The sequence below is a fragment of the Parasteatoda tepidariorum genome, chromosome 6 (assembly GCF_043381705.1).
Source record: "Parasteatoda tepidariorum isolate YZ-2023 chromosome 6, CAS_Ptep_4.0, whole genome shotgun sequence".
NCBI classification, from domain to species: Eukaryota; Metazoa; Arthropoda; class Arachnida; order Araneae; family Theridiidae; genus Parasteatoda; species Parasteatoda tepidariorum.
In genome coordinates, this window is record NC_092209.1 from 85,079,866 (window position 1) to 85,100,730 (window position 20,865).

General features: G+C 26.5%; 2 protein-coding genes across 2 annotated transcripts in view; both read left to right on the forward strand.

Annotated features, from left to right (window-relative positions):
* Nucleotides 1–5,351, forward strand: part of LOC107452483 (zinc finger protein 568) — a 6,933-nt gene extending 1,582 nt beyond the window's left edge. Inside the window, exons 3-4 of the mRNA XM_071181876.1 lie at nucleotides 2,824–3,129; nucleotides 4,495–5,351. Of these exons, the coding sequence (XP_071037977.1) occupies nucleotides 2,824–3,129; nucleotides 4,495–4,808 (620 nt within the window). The 3' untranslated portion in view covers nucleotides 4,809–5,351. The remainder of the gene's footprint in view (nucleotides 1–2,823; nucleotides 3,130–4,494) is intronic.
* A 3,449-nt stretch (nucleotides 5,352–8,800) lies between these two features.
* Nucleotides 8,801–20,471, forward strand: LOC122271330 (zinc finger and BTB domain-containing protein 24-like; the record flags this gene model as incomplete). Its single annotated transcript, XM_071181877.1, has 2 exons — nucleotides 8,801–9,142; nucleotides 19,417–20,471. Coding segments are annotated over 2 exons (588 nt in total), but the record flags the coding sequence as incomplete, so codon positions are not given.
* Nucleotides 20,472–20,865: the final 394 nt, after the last annotated feature.

A 20,865-nucleotide genomic window follows, 5' to 3' on the forward strand; every position in this document is an offset into this window, starting at 1 on the left:
TATGCTTTGTTAAGTTTGTTGTACAGTTCTTAGCTTTAGTTATTTCACAAAATTGTAGATTTAATTTTGAAATCTATTTTTCCAGCATCATACGATTTTGAAGAGGAAAGAGATAGTATCAGATTTTTTAAATTGTTGGATCATTAATATTTTTCCCTCTTAAATGCCTAACTCATTTTTTTGCTTTTACATAACAAATTTTTTTACTGTTACTAAACTAACTATTGTTTCCTTTTTTAAAAAACTTTGTTTTATTCTTGAAAATTCAAACTGCCTAATGCATCATTAAAATAATTTAAAAATATTAAAAAAGCAATGATTATTAGAATTTGTCAGTGTTATGCTTTAATTATCCATAATGTGTTTTACTGCTGTTAAACTGTTTATATCTCTATGCTATTTAGTAGAAGAACAATACTTAGCATGAAAATTAGCATCTAAAAATCAGCATTTAATTCATCATAACATGTGTCAACCTAATTTTTCAAAAGAAATCATAATTTTTTTCTTCTCAAAACTGAAATTTAAATAAATTAAATGTTTTATGGAATATTTATTTTGAGTATTGGTTTAAATGTCTATTTGTATTAAATTTTACTCTGTATTTGAAGGTCTTAGTGGAGATACATGTCGAGAGACTTGAGAGTGCGCAAATTTTTTGGTTGAATAAAACTTATAAGCAATTAGTTGATTAAAAAATTTAAATGTTTTTCTAAATTTTTATATTTTTGTCTGTTAAAGGGGGAAAACATGTAGACATGTTCAAGAAGAAAAATTATTTTCATTTTCACAAAAATTTTACTCAACGTTTTACGTGACATTTTTAAAAATGTATCTAATGTGCTCTAAAAAAATATATTTTGTTTTCAATTTTACTTAAATGTCTCTTTAAACCTTAAATTGCATCCAAAACATGTTATGTGACATTTTAAAAATGCACACATTTTCTGGTTACAGAAATAAAATAGAAAATTTATTTATTCTAATTTGTGTGTTTTTCTCAAAATAAAGAGTTTTTTTTTCTTAATGAAATCTATTAATCTAATTGACAATGATGGAACCAAGTATTTAGGAACAAAAACAGCAAAACGAAATTTGCTTTTAAAATTTCCTGAAGTTTTTCTGTCTTACTAATGCATAATGGTTGCATAAATATTTCATTCTTGTTATATATAAATTTTGATGGTTATGTTGAATACTAAACGTGAATTAATGTTTATACTGATGTTTCTTCTTTTGTTTAACTCAGACGTCAATGACGAGAATGACATAACAAAGCTATGACATTTCTGAGACGTCATTATAAATTAAAAGTTTATTAGTACTATGTCGCAGTTTTTCTTTAAAGAAAATCATAGTCGGTTAGAGAATATATATATATAATTACCTGTGATTTTTTTTCATTATATGTTCATGACCAAAATAAAATTTAATGATAGATTTTTAACAAACTCAAAATCTATTAAAAATTTTACTGTCAGACAAATTAATATATTGTACGATAATTTTACCTATTTAAGAATAAATCTACATTGTATGTGACTCCAATTTATCATCAATTAAAATTTTAAATATTTACAAAAAAATTTTATTGTTTACTATGAATTATATTATTTTGCTTACTACATTACATTTATACTAGATTATTTTAAAATTACATTAAAACATAGTTTTATTTTTCATCAGCCTACAATTTACTAAGAAAACTTTCCATTGAAAAAAATAACTACTATTATTAAAAAAAATCCTATAATGATGAGTAAATTAATAAAAATACCCTTATGAATCTAGAATATGAAGAATGATACAAATTTCCAATGATTAGCGAATTCTTAAAAAAAAATTTCTTGATGCTGCTTAGTCAGTTTAATATCATGCAACTGAAATATATGCATGAATTTTTCATAATTATCTTAGGAGTTATTAAAGAGTAAAAAATTCAAAATTATACATAAACATAAACCTAATGAGTTTAATAAGTAATGTTAGTTGTTTTTTTAAAAATTTTAATATCCTTAATAAGTACAATATCTAACTATATTACCATGAATCTCTAATGCTTGTTAAAAGAATACAATGGCTGGAAGTTTGTCAAATGTCCTGACTCCATAACAAATGATAGCCATATTTACGTCGTAAAATGTACAATGTAACAGGAGTCAATAAATAGTAAAAGAATCATTAGTCGATGAAGTACTTAATCTAATACATTATCAATGAATATTCTAAATCTCTTGCTAAACTCAAAAAAATAAAATTGCTCTTGTGAAGAAAAAAAAGAAAAATATTTATTTGATTACTTCTTAGATAATTTACTATCTATAAAATGTGCTTCAAATAACAATGCATTGCAATAGAGCCTTTTCAAAAAAAATCCTATGCAGAAGCAATATTAAGAAGTACAAAATTGGCATTTTTAAATTATTTAATGAGCTGCTCATAATTTTCACATCATAAAAGATACAATATTGCTGTAAAATAATTTTAATCTAAAAGTATTAAAACTTCCTGATATGTTCTTTTGAAATTTAAAACCAACTTTTTGCTGATTATATATATATTTTTTTTTTTTCACTGACTCCCTAAAATGTCACAAAAAAAAAAAAAAACTATCCATAAGAAATATTTCACCAAACAGGACAATCCTAGACTGGTTTAACCATTTGTATCTAGTATTGTATTTAGTATTGTATCTAGTATTGTATCCATTTGTATTGTTTGTGACTTAATGTTTGTCTTCAATATGGTGTTTTCTGTGGAATGAAGTACTCTTTTCTCTGTGCTAAATATAAAAATATTATTTTTTCACGTTTTTATAATTGGATTTTCTACTTTTAGGAAAATTGGTTTTATATGGGGCTTCCAATTCTAGTCTTGTCTCAACTGCCCACAAGTGTAGTATCTGCGACAAAACATTCACTGCTAGTTCTCTTCTTGATATACATTTTCGTACCCACACTGGAGAACGCCCTTACATTTGTGAAGAATGTGGTAAAAGTTTTACTCAAAAAGGAAACCTTAATATACACGTGAAAAGTCACGCTGGAGTTAAAGCATTTGCGTGCAATGTTTGTATGAAAAGATTCTCTTCGAAACAGGGCATGCTGAATCATGCAGCTACTATACATAGTCTTTAATATTAGGCATTTTATTTCTAGTTGTAATTTCTATGCTATGCCTTCATTAAAAAATTGAACTTAAATTGCAGTTGAATCCAGGTGTTCTGAATGGGTTTTTTTCTGTGCAATATTAACATTATTTATTAGAATATTTTATTCTTATTTGATTTTTAGTGATGCTTGTCAACCAACAATCTTGACTTTTTCAAACAGTTCTAATCTTTCTTTCTTGTATTGTATGTGGAATAATTTTTTTTACCCCCTTTCTTTTCCTGTAAATCATTTGAACTCAATATGTATTCTATTTAGAATTTTTCAATAAAAGAATAACTGGTTTTCATCTAGAACTTTGCTGATTCAACTTGTGATTTAAATTTTTTGTGTGCAATATTTTCACTTTTATTTGTTTTTGTCTGGATAGTTATATTTTCTCTTTTTGTATATATTTGTGCTTATAATAGTTATCTTTAATATTTTTATCAGAAAACTTTCATTCTAATTTCATCTTTTGTTGATTTTGATTATCATACATCAGAATGTTTTGAATTTATCTTTCTTTCTTATTCCTTTTTTATAAATATTTTTTTTTTTTGCAAATAAATGATTTTTTGCATATTATACAAAGATATTTGCTTTTACATTATAGCCATTTTAGTGTTAATGTTATTTTATAAGTATCATTATTTGTGACAATGCATAAAAAAGCATATTGCATTTCATATGTTATAAAAATGGCCTCAAAATTTGGTGACCAAAAAATAAAGTATTATGATAAACTTAATGAACTCTAAAAAAAAAAATAATAAATTTGGAAAATACTATTACAACATTACATTATATTTTAAATGTCTATATGAATTGTAATTTTACATGTTTTTCTGTACATTTAAATTTTATTTTTTGTGAAGTTATATTTATTTATTCAAAATTGTAACATCTAAATTCAGCAGAAATGTTTTAATTCTATTTCAAAGTTGTTTATTAAATATTAGTTTCGTAATTATGTATATACTGCAGGAAAAGAATTGCTTTTTTTTAATGAATCTTATTACATAATTAATGCATGGAAACTTTTTAATTAGTCAAAAACTTTGTTGTTATTACATATTTGCAAGATGTTCTCTAATGACTACTCTTTTTACATACATATATTTCTAAAAACATTGTCGAAAATGAAGTAAAACATGTAAACGCATTAAGTATTGAGAGATTAATATTTAAACCAGTAAAAATGCTACCAAAATCTGTATAATCACTAATGAAAAAGCTGGATGAAAAACATCAATTAGTAAGATTTCTTAAAAATGACGTTAAGGATTGGCATTGCCTTAATACTTGTTTAAAAATTAGTTTTTATTTTTCTATTGATATTTTCTCTTTCTTTTTTTAGCGAATTTTAATACAAGGAAGGTTTTGCACTCTAATTTTGGTGACCACTATTTCAAATGTGATACCTGTGGAAAATTGTTTACCTCCATGGCCAATCTTAAGCGTCATATTCTTACCCATACAGGGAAACGCCCATATAGGTGTACACAATGTGGCAAACATTTCTCTCAGAAAGGAAATCTTAATTCACACATGAAAATACACACTGGTGTAAGGCCATTTGCTTGTGATGTTTGTATGAAACGTTTTACTACAAAAAGAAATATGTTATGTCATGCTTATAAGCATAATTTATCATAGCTTTTGTAACATAATTGTTTTGTAAAAAAAATTTCCTTTACTATGGAATCTATTGAAAAGGGTTGTTAAAACTTTCCACCTTTCTTATATAATTTCTTATTCTGAAGTGATGTATTCTAGTCTCGTTTGCTTTGTGTTGCAACCACATTATGTTGTCTGTTGAATTGCAAAAGTGTGATAATATCAAATATTAACTAACTGAAGCTTAAAATGTGATAGTTACAGCAAATGTATTATCCAAAATGCATCTAATATTTGTTTTACAGATTAATTAGATAAGAACTATGTTATGTCTTAAACATGCGCTAAGTTATCTCTCTAACTTACCGCATGTTAAAGACATTACATAGTTTTTATCTAATGGATATGTAAAACAAATATTAGATGCATTTTGATGTAAATATATTGCCATAAAGATCTTAAGTAAAATTGTGTTTTTTATTCACTATTATGCTTCATTAAGGTTAATAACTTTTATTACTATTTTAATTGTAAAATATGCTTGTATATTGTATATAAGGCTATGTGTATCAATTGCTGTCAAGGTCACAAAGGAAAAAATAAAATTTGGATGTGAAGGAGTTAATTATTTATTGGTTTATCTAATTAATCATTCATTGGTTCTCTTTTTATGTGAGAAAGCATTTAGCAGGGTTCTGACAGATCAGTGAAAACGAAGAAATTCTGGAATTGTAAGGGACTCTAATTTCGGTTTAATTTGGTTTCTCAAACTTAAGAAAGTTTCTGTGGCAGAGGTTCCTAAATTCCAAGCCATCGCACCCAGTGTTCTGTAGTGTGTCAAGAACCAAGAATCGTGGGGTACAAAGGCATTCACTGATTAACATAAATTACATTTATTTTGGAATATGGGACTTCTTTTTTATAAGATTAAAAAATTACGTTTTGATTTGATTTACAATTTTCTGTGAGTTGAAGCATGTGTTAATCCACTTTGTTTTTGACCAACAATAAGGCAAAGCAAATATCACTAATTTAAGTTCGGAAATATCAACAAGTTCAGATTCATTTTGGGTCAGATGGTCAAAAGAATGTTTGGTAGATTTAAAAAGTTATCATGAAGTTAGACACATAAGAAAACTTCTTAAGATGAAAGAGGCAAATGTATTACTTTTTGAGCTAGAGTTTTGTCTTTGCTGAATGTGGAGGAAAGCTCTTGTTCTCATACTAATACCTGAGGGAGACGGGACTATTAGAACTGTGCATTTGAGGTGCAGGAAAAAGTTCTTGTCACGTCCTCTACAATTGGTCATTACCTTGGAGATGAGGGTGGCGAGGATGTCGAGAACCAAGCATTGTAGGATCGCATATTGCATCGATGACTTTGCTTATTTTGGAATGTGCGGCTGTTCTTTTAACTTTTTTATAAAACTAAGAAATTACGTTTTGCATGTTGTAATGCGTTTTCATTATATTGTTTTTTATGTTTAATAAATGTTATGAAACATAACATCATAAACATAATTCTATGTCATGAAATTCTACTTAATTCAGTGGCATCTGTGACGAAATTGGCACAAAAGCGTGTCATTCTGAGATGTCACTGTCAATAATATTTTATTTAACATGTCTATTTTAATGTGAGTATTTTTAAAATGTTGATATATATTTTGATTTTAAAACGCTAGTTAAAATGATTTTCTTAACCTCTGTTAGTTTGCAATTATTGAAACAATTCTTTTGAATTGGAATTTTGTTTTCTGGCTAAAATAGGTTCTGTTTATTTTTAAAAATACTGTTATAATATTATTAGATCTTTATTATGGTGATTGCTGAACTTGTATATTTTTTATGGTATATTCTTACTTGTATATTCCATTTTTATGATTTTAATTTTTTGTTTTGGTACAAATATTGTTTCAGTTCTTCGAACTGGAATTTTACTTTTAAAATGTACATAATCCCTTTGGAATCTGTACATTTTAACTTACAACATACCATACATAATTTACTAATTAACAGAAAATTTACTAATCTGTTAATTGGTAAATTAGCAGATTCTATCAAATGAAGAAATACATTAAATAAACGGATTCTAAAAATTTCTTTTTTAAAATTGTAGTAGCCTGAAATATGCAATGAATCATTTTGATATTTTAAAATTCTTATTATAATGTTTATTTTTCTATCGTTTAATGAGACTTTTTTTTTCCTTCTAGATTCCAATTGGGACTGAGTCATTTATTAGGTTTTTCTAAATTTCAATTTTTATTTCTTTTGATTTAACATGCATTTCTTAAAATATCAAAAACTATTTTGACTGATATTTATTTTATTTTAAACTATTTTTTTATCCTATTTTTCATTTTCTAATCACAGCACAGTTTTTAAACAAGATGTTAAGACCTGCAAAACAAATTGAGATATTTTTTTCTGGAGAATCCAAATAGACTATAAAAAAGTGGGGTTCCTTTTAAGATTTTGTGTATGATTTAGTGTGTCTCTTGAACATATTTCACAGAGGAATTTTTAGCTATTTCTGTTACATATATTTGAACTTTTTTGATCCCTGTATATAAAGATTTAAAATTCTATTTTTAAATATTGTAAATCCTGTATATAATGATTGCAAAATAATTGTGCATTCAATTAGTTAAATATGTTTAATATTCTTATTTTGATGCTTGCTTTTTTCTAGAAATTGGAGATGTTACGAATTCTATTTTCCGCACCTTTCTTAATGTGAACTCTTTTCACTCGTGTAATATCTGTGGCAAGGTATTTCCTTCCAAAGGTGCCCTCATACTGCATTCTCGAACACATACTGGTGAACAGCCTTACAAATGTGAAGAATGCGGAAAAAACTTCTCTCAAATTGGAAATCTTAAAACGCACATGAGGAGTCATCGTGGAGTGAAGCCATTTATGTGCAGCATTTGTATGAAAAGCTTTACCACAAAGCAGCGTTTATTATCTCATACAGCTTCTATACATAATCCAGAACTGTAATAATAGTCAATGCTAGCTCACTAAATATTTTTCAGATATGTATGTCGTAATTTAAATATTGTCTTAATATTTTTAAGCTTGTTTTTGTGATACTATTCATTTCCTTTGTATGTTTTTGTGAGTTAATGGAATTAAATTGATTTAAAAATTGTTATGTATTAATCCCCAAATAATTTTTTCTTGTCCTTTCAATTAAACTACTTTGTTTTTTTGAAAAAATTTTTACTCTGAAAACGACTGAATATTAAAGTAAAATTGTGATTGATTCTTACTACATCTGATTAAGTTAATTACAAGGGTTACAGCACAGAACTGTCAATATTTAAAGCTAGGGGTTCAATCTCCAGTAGCGCCTTGAAGCCCTGCCTGCTTGAGATCAATGGGTGCCACCTTGTATGGAAAGTAAAGGTGGCCTGTGCGCAATACTGGCCACATTTTCATAAACTTGGTGTTGGTCATAAAATTGTGGAACTTTAACCTCTCTGACCCCCGCGGTTTACAATGAGGTGTTCTAGGAATGTTTTTTGTTTTTACTCACTACCTCTAAATAATACATGATATTATAAATGTAACTTTCATTATGAGAATCACTGCCTATTGTGGTTGCCCATATGGAAAATAGACATCTATTCTGTATAACCAGTTTCTTTTTTTAATACAATAGGTTCCTGTGTATCTGGTTCGTGACCATCTACTTTTCCTTATTATCTGGTTAAATAAATTATTAAGAGTGTTAAAACCTGCTATTTGTAACATCAAATGCTTATGTGGCGCAAAAAGTTATTTGGCTGCTTTTTCTGGTTAGGTCTGAATGCTTGTTTTTGAAAATGTGCAAAATCGACGATGTACGAAAAAATATAAAAAGATTATGTTGAAGTGGTTAAATGTGATCTTTTTTAGTAAAACTGTTTTTGTATTTTGTTGAAATCAATTGAAAAAAAGAACTCTTGAGAATTTACATATGTATTTTTATTCATTAACATAAAAATGTTTCACAAGCAAAAATTTTCAACTAATGACTTTTACTTTCTCTAATTAACACTTACGTTGCTTTCTTCATTTTAGAGTTCAGTGATGTTTCAGTTTTTGATTTTGGTTCTGTTCCTAAAGGTAGTACTCATCATCCGTGTAATATCTGTGGCAAGCAATTCCGTTCCAACTACAGCCTCAGTGTGCATGTTCGGTCTCACACCGGGGAGAGACCTTTTAGTTGCAAAGAATGTGGCAAAAGTTTCTCCCAAATGGGGAATCTTAAAACACACGTGAAGTGCCATCAAGGATTGAAACCATTTACATGTTGCTTTTGCAAGAAACAGTTCACTAGAAAGGAGCATATGCTGTCTCACTTACTTTCTTTTCATAAAAACTAATACATTATCTTCACTTTCAGATCTGTAAATGCTTTATTTTCATAGTAATACCCTTTTATTTTCATAAAACTGTTTAGAAGTCCCTGATTTTTCACAATGTATAATTATTTTTTATAGATTTGTTTTATGATTAATTATTTCTATTTAGGTTATTTGCAAGAATTGATACCAAAATGCAGGAAAAGAAAAAATCAGGAAAATGTCCGAGAAATCTTTTTTTGTTTTGTTTTTAAATTGATCTTTTAATAACTATTTTTTTAAAAAAAAATTATTATTGACTCCCATAGCAAGTATAAATATTTTGTAACATATTTTGTGTGTGAGAAAAAAGTATAACTTAAAAATTTATAGTAAAATTTGTTCCACCGTTACAAAAAAATTGAAGATATTTGTTAAAATCAGTCTGAAGAAGCTCAAGGACTTTTTAATGAGTATCCGTTGCCGCTTTTAAGTGTTTTTGATTAAAAAAAGTTACACTAATTAAGGCATGTTTATTCAAAAAAAAAGTGTCTGAGATTTTGTAACTTAAATTATGTCTGTGTTTATTAACGCACCTTACGTAAGCTATGTTAACCATAAAAAATTCCTCAAACCATTAAAAATGTGACTTAATGCCCTAAAATCTAATCATTGGATCAAAAGTTGTCCTGGTTATCATATTTATATTTTCATCTTGATATATCACTGCATTCAATCCTCAAACTTTTCCCAGAAAATAATTTGCTAGTGCTAGAGTTTATTTTCTAGTCTTTGTAATGAATCGATGGAACTTCAATTCACTCATATGATATGAATTGACAGTTTTAATAAGTTCTAGAAACTATTAATCCCCTGACAAATCAAAAATTTTAAAACACTATTTCTGCTCTTATAAAAGTGATTAATTCCATAAGATCTAGAGATATTTAATGATTTTACCTCATGGAAATCGGTTAGTCTTCAACAATTGAGCTTCCTTAATAATTTTACCCCATGGAAGGAAGAGCTGCATTTACAATTAAGAGAAAAAAATTCCTAAGATTTCTTTTCAATATAATAATTGCACTATATTTGTTTGAATTACTGAAAATTGTTATTACTGTAAATGTTTATATGGTGTTTAACTTCATTAAATAAGTGCCTCTTACACACAAAGAATTTTTTAAATGTTTTTTTTTTTTTTAATCTATCTTGTTATATTAAGAAATTTATTCACTTAAACTCTTGAAAATATATATTGTGATTTTGTCTTTATTTATATTAACCTTTTTAAGGTAGTTTTTGCCTAACTTTAACAAAGAAAACTTTGTTTGCTTTTTATATAACAAATTCCTTAAATTTTAGTGTCAACTCTATGTTAAGGTTTTCTTTGCAGGAGGGAAATGGGTCTGAAATATTAAACTTGCTTACTTGAAAAAAAAGATTATTTAGTTAGTTTAGTGCATCAATTGAAACAAAAAAATTTGTTAATAATAAGTGTATTCCTGATTGTGACTTGAAGTCTTCTCAGCTTTAGATCAATGGGTAGCAGCTTCTTTGATAAGTAAAAAAGTTTGCAAGTGTGCAGTACTGACCACATTGTCACCATCAAACCATTGATCACTAAATTATGGAGGCTTAATCACCGTATTTTCCTGGTCCGCAGTGGGCTGTTGCAAAAATTCTTTCATTTCTAATAATAAGTGTTATAAAACTATCACGTTAAATGCTAAAAATTAAGTTCAATGTTTTACCTAAATTATGTATTCTATGTATAAACAATCTTGTATATAACTTTGTTACATTTTGTCCTTTTAAGTTTATTTAAGCATGCATTAATGCAGTAACCATTTTGGGTTTTGTGTTGCACTGTCCAACTATCACAAGAATTCTTCCAGTGCTGGTAGTTACCATGATTATGAAGGTAAATCACTTTTTATAGGGTTGTGGGGAAAACTGTTTCACATTAGTTTAGATTAAAAGAGACCTGTCATTACTCTTCCACTAGAAATTTTTTTATTATTGATACCATAGCAGTGGACAACCTCTGAGTTTTCAGTTGGGAGGAGTTCTTGTGATAGCTGGACAATACAAACTTTATTAAATTTTTTTTCTTCTTTCTTTTATGTAACCTATTATATGCCATGCCTCTCAGGTTTTTTTTAAGTATTTTTGGGCTTTAAAAAAATCAATTTGTTTACTAAAAATACATTAACTTTTTTGAGTTGTACATAGTATTAGCTCTATTACTTTATTTTATGTGATGATATCCTGACCCTTTTAGCTTATTATAGCTTTTGTACTTAATAAAATCTATTATATAAGATTATGCTCACTTATGTCTGAAAAATAGGCATAATTCAATGATATCCTAATCTCTTGCTCATACTTTCTTATACCATTAAAATATTATTTTATTATAATACTCATTTTGTCTTATATTTTTAAAAAAATGTGTTTGTATAAATCAGTTATCTCAAATCTTAAAAAAAAGACATGGCTCCCTTATAAAAATGTGTGGAATGATGAAAGTTATATATATATATTGAACGTTGTTTATTAAGTTAATAAATTGAATATCGAATTGCTTTTAATTTTGTTAATGAAACCTCATTTCTTTTGTTTGATTTATTCTGATTATTTGGAAAGAAAGATATTTGCGTATTCAATCAAAAACATTGCTAGTTAACATAGCTATATAAAATTATTTTGAAGAACATTGCATTTTTTTTTTCCAATTTGTGAATAGGAATAAGCCCTTGTGATAAATGATATTTTTTAAATTTGGAAAGAAACCCTGATTTTTTTACTTGAGTTTAAATAATTTTTTTGATAATTAAATTCGAAGATTTTAGAACATTATGCTTTTATACATTCTGATTATTAATTTTTTTCATAGCTAATTATATAAGATAAATTTTATTTCTTGAAAAAGTGTTCAATTGTTTCTTTTCCAGTTATTATTTTAATGGAGTGTACTACAAAAACTTGTATTTTTTTCCTAAGAAAATTTTTTGTTTCAGAAAGGCATTGATTACAATACAAAATTAACATCCTTTATATGCATTTAAGCATAGTAGCGCCAATTGTTTTAGTCATCATTAATACAGATCACTGTTAAATTTTTTTTATTTTAACGTTATAACATGCTTATATGGTGACTGACCAAGCTGTACAAAATACTGGCCAATTGCACAAATTCTTTTATTGCAATTTTTGTGTAGTTATCTGAGATTTTGCAATCATGGTGTTTAAAAAAATTATATAATTTTTTTTGATATTTTCCTTAAATTAGTTGTTACTAAACAAAAGAAAAATTACTAATATAAAATTATGTAATAAATTACTTATCCTTGCTATATTAAAAAAATGTTTTTTATGTTTTGTTTATTTTCATTTACACTTTCAGTGATGCAATAAAAAATTTTCTCTTTATGGTATTTTTATTTTACATTCTACAGTATTTCTTTAACTTTTAAAGACTTATTATTAGTAGTATTGGGTAATTTTTTAAATAAAATTTTTCTGTTATTTTTACTTTTATTATTGTCACTCTTAATATCCCTACAATATTGTTTTTACCATGTGTTTTCCCTACTTAATATTCTTTTCAAATTTTCATGAAAATTGAATCTTGATTTTTTTTTCTTTTTTTTTAATGTGCATCTTTAAATACAATTATGTATATATTCAGGAAAGAGATGTTTGAAATTAAAATTCTTATTTTAATAAAGGATTTTTTTTCTATTTTTAAGCCTTTTTTTATCTATTTGATGACTAGAACTAGCTATTTTTAAGATCATTTGTTTCTTTTTCTTTTAACAAGTTACCTTATATTCAAAACCTATATATAAACTGACATAATCTATTTCATAGGATGCTCTCAACCTCCCGTGTGGGCTATCCAATTATCTTATTTTATCTGTTTACCTTTGTTCAGAAATTAAAAAAAAAACATTGAAAGTCCTGCTGATTCTTTCCTTCCCACTTTCTCTGCTATCTTCTTTTTTAAGTCTTTCAAGTTACCAGTCCAAATTAATGCCAGCAACAATTCAACTTGCTTAAAAGTTTACATAAGTCAGACACTGGCAGTAAGTGCTATATGAATTCTGAAGGTTACATGTTTAACTTTTTCTGTTTGCTTGCTGTTCTATTTGTTCGTTGTTTTATACGAAAAACTGAGCTATAAAAGATAATCTTATTAAATAACTTTTCCTTTCCAACTGTTATTTTTAGATATTTTATTTTCAACCTGTTATATTAACTATTTGTATGTTTTGCTTGTGCTGTTTTGTGATTTTGAGGGATCTATCACTAATACCTGACCAGCATGGAAGCATTTTTGTCGGCACTGATCGGGTTGAGGTTTGCAAAGATTCCGATCATAGCCGACCATCACACTTCCACTTGCAATCATTTCTCTGCCTATGTAACAAAATATGCAGCATATTTATTTAAGAAGTATACTTTATGGCTTATCGGAGAATTTTAGTCATGTAATTTTTTAGTATTGTAATTAAATCAAGTAGTATCTGAAGATGAAGAAATTTTGTGTTCTTTAACCGACTAGCGGTTTAGCAAATGGGTAAAAATGAGGGAATGTTTCTCCCCAATTTTGTGCTACCCCAATGCACTATTTCCCCATCTAATAACATTGAAAAACTGGGTTTTCTACGCAGGGAAGACTGCAGGTTAAAATACCACTTTTTACGTACAGAACCGTCAGTGATTAAAAAAAGTCTTATAAAGAAGAGACAACTTGCTAACTCATCAATATCTTTGTGCTTATGTTACAACTTTTAGTTATTTACCTTATAATTTATCTTTACTCTAACTTAAATTACATATATTCTAAAAAATTGTATCACATGCTACTTGAGTGCATATTTTTTTTAAATTGTTACAGGGTCACATATCTGGTTTTTAGAGCAACTATTATTATGCCTATTAAAAATCGCTTAATGAATGTTATAAGACAATTATTTTAGGTTTAGCATTTTGTCTAAATGATGTCAATGATGAAAATTTTTAAAAGAAAAAAAAATATCTGAGACATCACATTAAATACATTTGTAAGAAACTACAAAATAAGCATATTATACTTGTGCACAAAGTTTATTTTTAATAAAAGTTCGTGGTGATGTAAAGTACTTGAGAATGCAATATTATTAAATTTTTTCTGTAGTTGCTATAAACAAGGGCTTCTTATACTTTTAAGGACCCTTTTTATTCCAATAATGTGCTACATCAATATGTAATATGTGAATTAAAATAATATTTCTTTTCTTATTCTCTTTGAATTTTCCAGTTTAATAATTCCATAACAAAAATATTTTATGATGTAATGTTATTGAATTTACCATTGAATTCTTGATTTAAATAAATAAAAAAATTGTTGTGGAAAATCAGCTTTTAAAACTTAATTTCAGGAAGAAATTTTAGCAACTAGGCTATAGGAACCACTTCAGGGTTTCCCAAATATAATCCTGATAAAAAAAAGTTGAAATTGATTTTACTAAGCTAAATTCATTGTTGAAAGTACAAAACATTTTTTAGGATCTGAACTAATTTATCTTCTTTTTTTTACACTTGTGAGTAGGTTTTTTTTCCTCTCAAGTTTGGAAAATAGATTTTTCGTGACTCCAAATTGACTTAATCAGATGACATAAATTTTTTAAAAATGACTCAATCAGAGTTATGACTCACAGTTTAAGAATACTGTACAGTACAGATAATTCTAAGTTCCTTATTAATTTTAATGACAAAATATTAATGCATATGCAAAAGAGAAATATTTACTTTGAAGTCGTTAGCAAATATGGATAATTTGACATTAATAGGACTTTAAAGCTTTTAAAAAAATGTGCTGTTTGGCAAAAAAATTGTCTGAATTAATTTCTTTTAAAATATGAAACCCTTTTTCCCAACAAGTTTTAAAAACTGAATTTTATGTTGATAACAATCTAAATAAGTGCCTTTTAGGAATATTCCATTGGAAAAATTTTTTATTAAGCTTTTAATTGAAATGTTTGCATGTATTTTGCTGTGCAATTGAAAAATCAAGGCAAATGATAAAAAAATTAAAATTGTGATTCTTATATATATGTTATTTTTGTGTAATAAGCGAATAATTTTGAGAAATTGCAAGGAAAAATAATTAATTAATCTTATTATTATTTTTTGAAATTTTATTTTAGCTTTGATAGCATTAACAAGGGAAAGACTATAGTTGTGAAGCAGCTTTTCTTGAAATTTAATGTCAATCACTTGAGTTTTTTTCTATTGCACAGTTGTATTGTTGTTTTGTACAGAGCTATGGTAGCTGAAATGTTCAACTCCAACTTTAGACTGTTATGCTCGTTTAAAACTTTCACTAAATCATAGTAAAGCTTTAATATTATCGCTAAGTAAACATAATTTCAAGTTATGTATTTTTTTTAATGTATGTTATTGTATTATATTTCAAATTGCATTTTATTATAACATTCTTAATTTTCAGATAAATTAATTTTGTTAATGAAATTATTGCTTGTAATGAATAATTTATTATTTTTGGTAAGTTATATTTTAAATATTTGACATAATATCCCTTCAAGCAATATTTTTATTTACTTAATTATGAATAATTTGTTTAAATTTTCATAAGGTCAAAACCTTTTTTTCTTTTCATCTCAAATGCCTAGTTTGTAATTAACTGGATTTGAATATAATGTTTTGAATGTGACTGTGCAGCCCTGATTTTATATTTTTAAATGAAATATATTATAAAGTTATTTTTAGTCTATTAAGTTGTGTTATAAAATGATTTACTAATAAATTATGCTTGGTAATGTAAAATATCTTGTTTTAATTTAGATTTTAATTCTATATGAAAATTCATTCTTACTTTCAATTTAGTAAATGTAATTTTATGTATAGTATTACTTTTAATTGATAATTTATAAATAAATTCTATTTGATAATTTGGAAAGATTTTATTTTAATTTAGATTTTAATTCTTTATGAAAATTAATCTTACTTTCAATTCGGTAAATTTAGTTTTATTTACAATATTAATTTTACATAAATGTAACTGATAGGAATATGTGTCATACGTAAAATTAATTCTCTGCTGTAAAAGTACAATAATAATTATTTGTTTATTAGTTCATATTTTGCATATTAAAGCTAAATTATTGTGCCATTATTTTAATAACTATATTTCTAATGATTAAGTGCTATACTTTATGAAATTGTGTGGAGAAATTTAGATATTTATTTCTTAATACTTTAGAATATGTTTCAGATTTGAGAATTGAATCATTTAGCTTTTTCAGTATCATGCATATGACTTTTTCTCCTAAATTTTCTTAAAGCTATTTTGAAACATATTATGCACTTATGTAAAATTACCGATTGTTTCATTTTTATCTCATTTTGAAAATTGCATATTATGTTTTTATGAATGTATTCTGTATCGAAAGGAAAAGGTTCCCAAACTTGGCTATTCTGGGAAGTCACCAAAGCTCCCAAATATGAATAATACTTTCATATTTTAAATTTTGATCACTTTTTGAGATAAATTTATTGTAAAATGGTGAAATATGTGGTCATTAAGATTTTGAGGATTAATTTTTCTTAGACTGTGTTCGTCATCTTTTTACATATTTCTATTTTATAGATAACCACTCTGTTTAAAGATAAATCTATGAGATTTTTGATATATAATGACGGGACCACATGAACATTTTGGAATTTTTACCTAAAAATATCAATTCTGCAAATTATGCAGATACAGTACTTTTTGCATTGATGTATGCATAGGCCAAATAAGTTTTCTCAAAATTTAAATCTCATTTTTTTTACTGTTTTTCATTCTCTCAGACTAAATAACCATCTACAATTTTCTAATGATTTAATTCAAAATATCACCACATGTATGTTAATAATGTAATTTCTACTGTACCAAGAGTATAGTGCCTTAATTTTTTAGATTAATGAAACAATTTACTTGCCCTGTAAAATATATTATTTTTCTACTTATATTTTTAGCGTAATATTTTGGAATATGTGTGAATTAAGCAAAAAAAAAAAGAAGAAGAATTTTAGAGCAGTATTTCACTTTAACCATTTACTTATCCTCAGATTTTAATCATTTGAAAAGTCAACCTTTATTGCATTTTATGTAATAAAAAATAAATATTTATTAAACTATTTTAGTTTTAAAAGAGGTTCCAAAGCAGACCTGGCTACTTAATTTTGGGCAACTACAAAAGAAGTTTGGGAGCCATTACTTCCAAGAGTACAGAAAAAGAAAAATATTGAATTAATTTTTTTGTTAAATCATAATTTTGACTACTTGATTTGAGATATTTCATTATTCATTTGATTATTAAAAAAAAAAATAAATGAAACACAAAAATTTTAGAAACATCATAGTTCCCCCTCTTTTTCTGAAATGTTTACGCCCTTGTTTCTACCAGTTTTCATTATAATTGTTTTCTGCATGATGTCAATATTTTCATTTCTCGTTTTTTTATAATGCAATATATTTCTTCAAAATTTACTGGTGTTCATTTAAATTTTTCTCTTCTTTATGCTCTCCATATATCAAGAAATTTTTTCTAAAATTAATACTTTTAGATTTATTTGCCTAAAAATTTTAAATTAATTTTTTTATAAAAAAAATTAGTTTATACTAATCTAATTCTAAATTTAAAAACGTTGTCCATTGAAAGAAAATATCTGTCTTTATTCATTTTTGTTATAGCTTACGTGTGCTATTAAAACATTTTCATTAAATAATGCAATTTTTGGTACAGAAAATTATTTTTTTAAATAAAATGAAAAGATTTATTCTTCATACATTATGAGTATAACTGAAATTTCATTAAATTTAACTTGCTTTTAATTAATTAAATTTTATCTAAAAAAATGCTTTTTTCTTGAAAAAAAATATGTTTGATATTTTTTTTTAACAGATCATTAAAAATTTTACAAGGTTTTGTTTTGCAGTATTTCTTTAATTTTTAATTTCCTTTGGTTTTGAAAAGTAAATTTATTGTTCATTTGAAAGTTTTTATTTGTTAGTTTTCTCTAATTTCATCAAAAAATTATTTTTTCTGTTAACTTTAAGGTACAATACTAAAAATGAAAAAAGGATAACAAAACAAGGGACAAAATAGTTTCTGGTTAAAAATTGTATAAAATAATTTTTAATTTAAGTATTTTAATTTGTTTATTTTATGAAAGGAGAGGTTAGAATTTACATAAATACTAGAGTATTATGTCTGTATGTTGTGTTTTATGTATTAATTATGCAAATTCTGTTAAATATATCTTAGATTAAGCTTAATCATTGCAATTATAATCTCTGGCTGATTGTGAAGTCAGACAAATTTAAATTTACGAAAAGAGTGCTACAGATACACTCAATAAATTCTGTTACCTGGCTTCTCATTATTATTTACCTTTGCTTTGATGCAGAAACCTTTGTTTGTTTTGGTATCTCTTTTATTCTATATTTCTTTCTAATCTTTGTTTTTGGGCTGAGGAATTTACTTCTAGTTATTTCAGTGCACAATTTATTCTATATTTTGCACTGATGAAAGTACTTCATTTGAGTATAGAATTTATACTGCATTTTGCCTAATTCTTTGTCCCTGCTCTTATAAATTTATTGCTGTTTATTTCAGTATACAATTTATTCAGTCTCTTTTCTGTATTCTTCTTTATTGTTTGCCTCTGTGCTGATGAATGTACTTCTGCTCATTTTGGTATATTTATTCTGTTCTTCTCTTCATTCTCGGACTCTACTCTGTTCATTTCAGTACAAGATTTATTCTATATTTTTCCTCAGTCTTTGTCTATGCCGTGTGATGAATGTGTTTTGGTTTATTTTAGTACCTTATTTGTTTTGATTTTTTTCTGTATTTCATCTTCATTCTTTGCCTCTACACTGATGAAAGGGTTTCTGTTTGCTTGCTAGTTGCTTTATTCCTTTTTTTTTACTGAACTTCTCTTCATTTTTTTCCTCAGACATTTCTGTTCATGTCAGTGTACAATTTATGTGGTATCTATTTTTGTATTTCTCTCCACTCTTTGCTTTTATGATGAAAGTACTTCAGTCCAGTTTTGTCCTGAAATTCAGATTTGATTGCTTGCTTTACGATAACTTTCATTTACTCTTAGTACGTTTTTTTTACTACCTGCTAAATAGTGACTTTTTTTTAAAAAATTACTTACTTTTACAAAAAATTCTTACTAAACATATTAACAGATTTATTAATTGACTGTTATAAACTTTCAAAACTAATATGATGGCATTTTAACTTTTTACAGGAAACCAATATTCTAACTATGTTTCAAATCCTGATTTTGGCATAATACCTGTTTGCAAAATATGTGGCAAATTACAAAACTCTATGTCCAGCCTCAAAATCCACTTTCGCACTCATACCGGAGAGCGTCCTTTCACATGTGAAGAATGCGGAAGAAGTTTTACTCAAAAATCAAGCTTGAAAAGACATATGAAATCGCACCATCCTGAAATAATACTGGAGGCATCAGTCAACTTATAGACTCAAATCTTCACGACTGATCCATCTGTTGTGTACATTGGCTGAAAAGGGTTTGCTTACAATTTTAGTTTGACTATATTTTTAAGGAGAAAAAAATGTGACCATAACAAAAATTACAGTATTTGATCTCCAAAAATGTTTATATGAAATGTAGTTAATAATTCACTTCAATCTCTTAGCCTTCAGCACTGTCTTATTTTTACGTGTGATGTTTGGTATTTTTGGCTCTTAACCTAACAGTTTTTATTTATTTTAATGAAAAGAATTTTGTAGTTGTGAGAGTTGCAAAGCCAGATTATTATTGAATTTAAAATTTGGCACGAAGTTTAGTAGTGGCCATGTTTCAAATAACTTTGCAGCTAAAATTTTCCCAATTGTGTATTATTGAAATTGTTATAATTGAACTTTTTAAAAAATTGGACGTAAATTTTTACCCAATAATGCTACATTTTTGTCTGAAAATGCAATGAAGTCTTGTTTACTTACGAAGTCAGTTGGCATGGTAGGGAATAAAAATTTAAATACCTCTTAATCAGGTTTTAAACTCATACGGGTCAAAATTATGAAAGCTCACTGAGCAACACACTTAGGGGAAGGACTCACATATGATAGAATAGACTATCAGGAATGAGGCTCATATGGCTAAAAGCTATACATATCCGCATGCAATGAAAGGAAAGAAAAGTCACAATGTCACTTACTTTGTTTTTTCTGAGTCATGAGCTTTTGGCTCATAACTCATAAATGGACTTTTGAAACTTTGTTCCTCAATTGCATCAATGAGAGTGTTTTTTTTTTTTTTTTTTTTTTNTTTTTTTTTTTTTTTTTTTTTTTTTTTTTTTTTTTGCTAAAATTAGAATTTTCCCATTTGTTTTAATTCCAATCTGCAGCTTATAGGGGTTAAAATTCATAGTCACTGCTCTCTTAGTTTGCTCTGATATTTTCTTAGCCTTTGGAATGCAGAAGCCCAATCTGGCTACAGGGAAAAAGGTTTTTTTGCTCGCTGGTTATGAAAGTGTCTGCTTTTATCTGTGATTCTGTACTAGAAAGCCTGTAAAGTTTTGTCTCTTTAGAGGTTCAATTCACTTGCAAGTTAGTGCACTTTTGAAGTTAGCGTAACTAGTAATTAAGTGAATTATGCATGTATTCTGCAAAAGTGTAAAATATAACTACTCCTACATGTTTTATGTTCAAACATTTCTT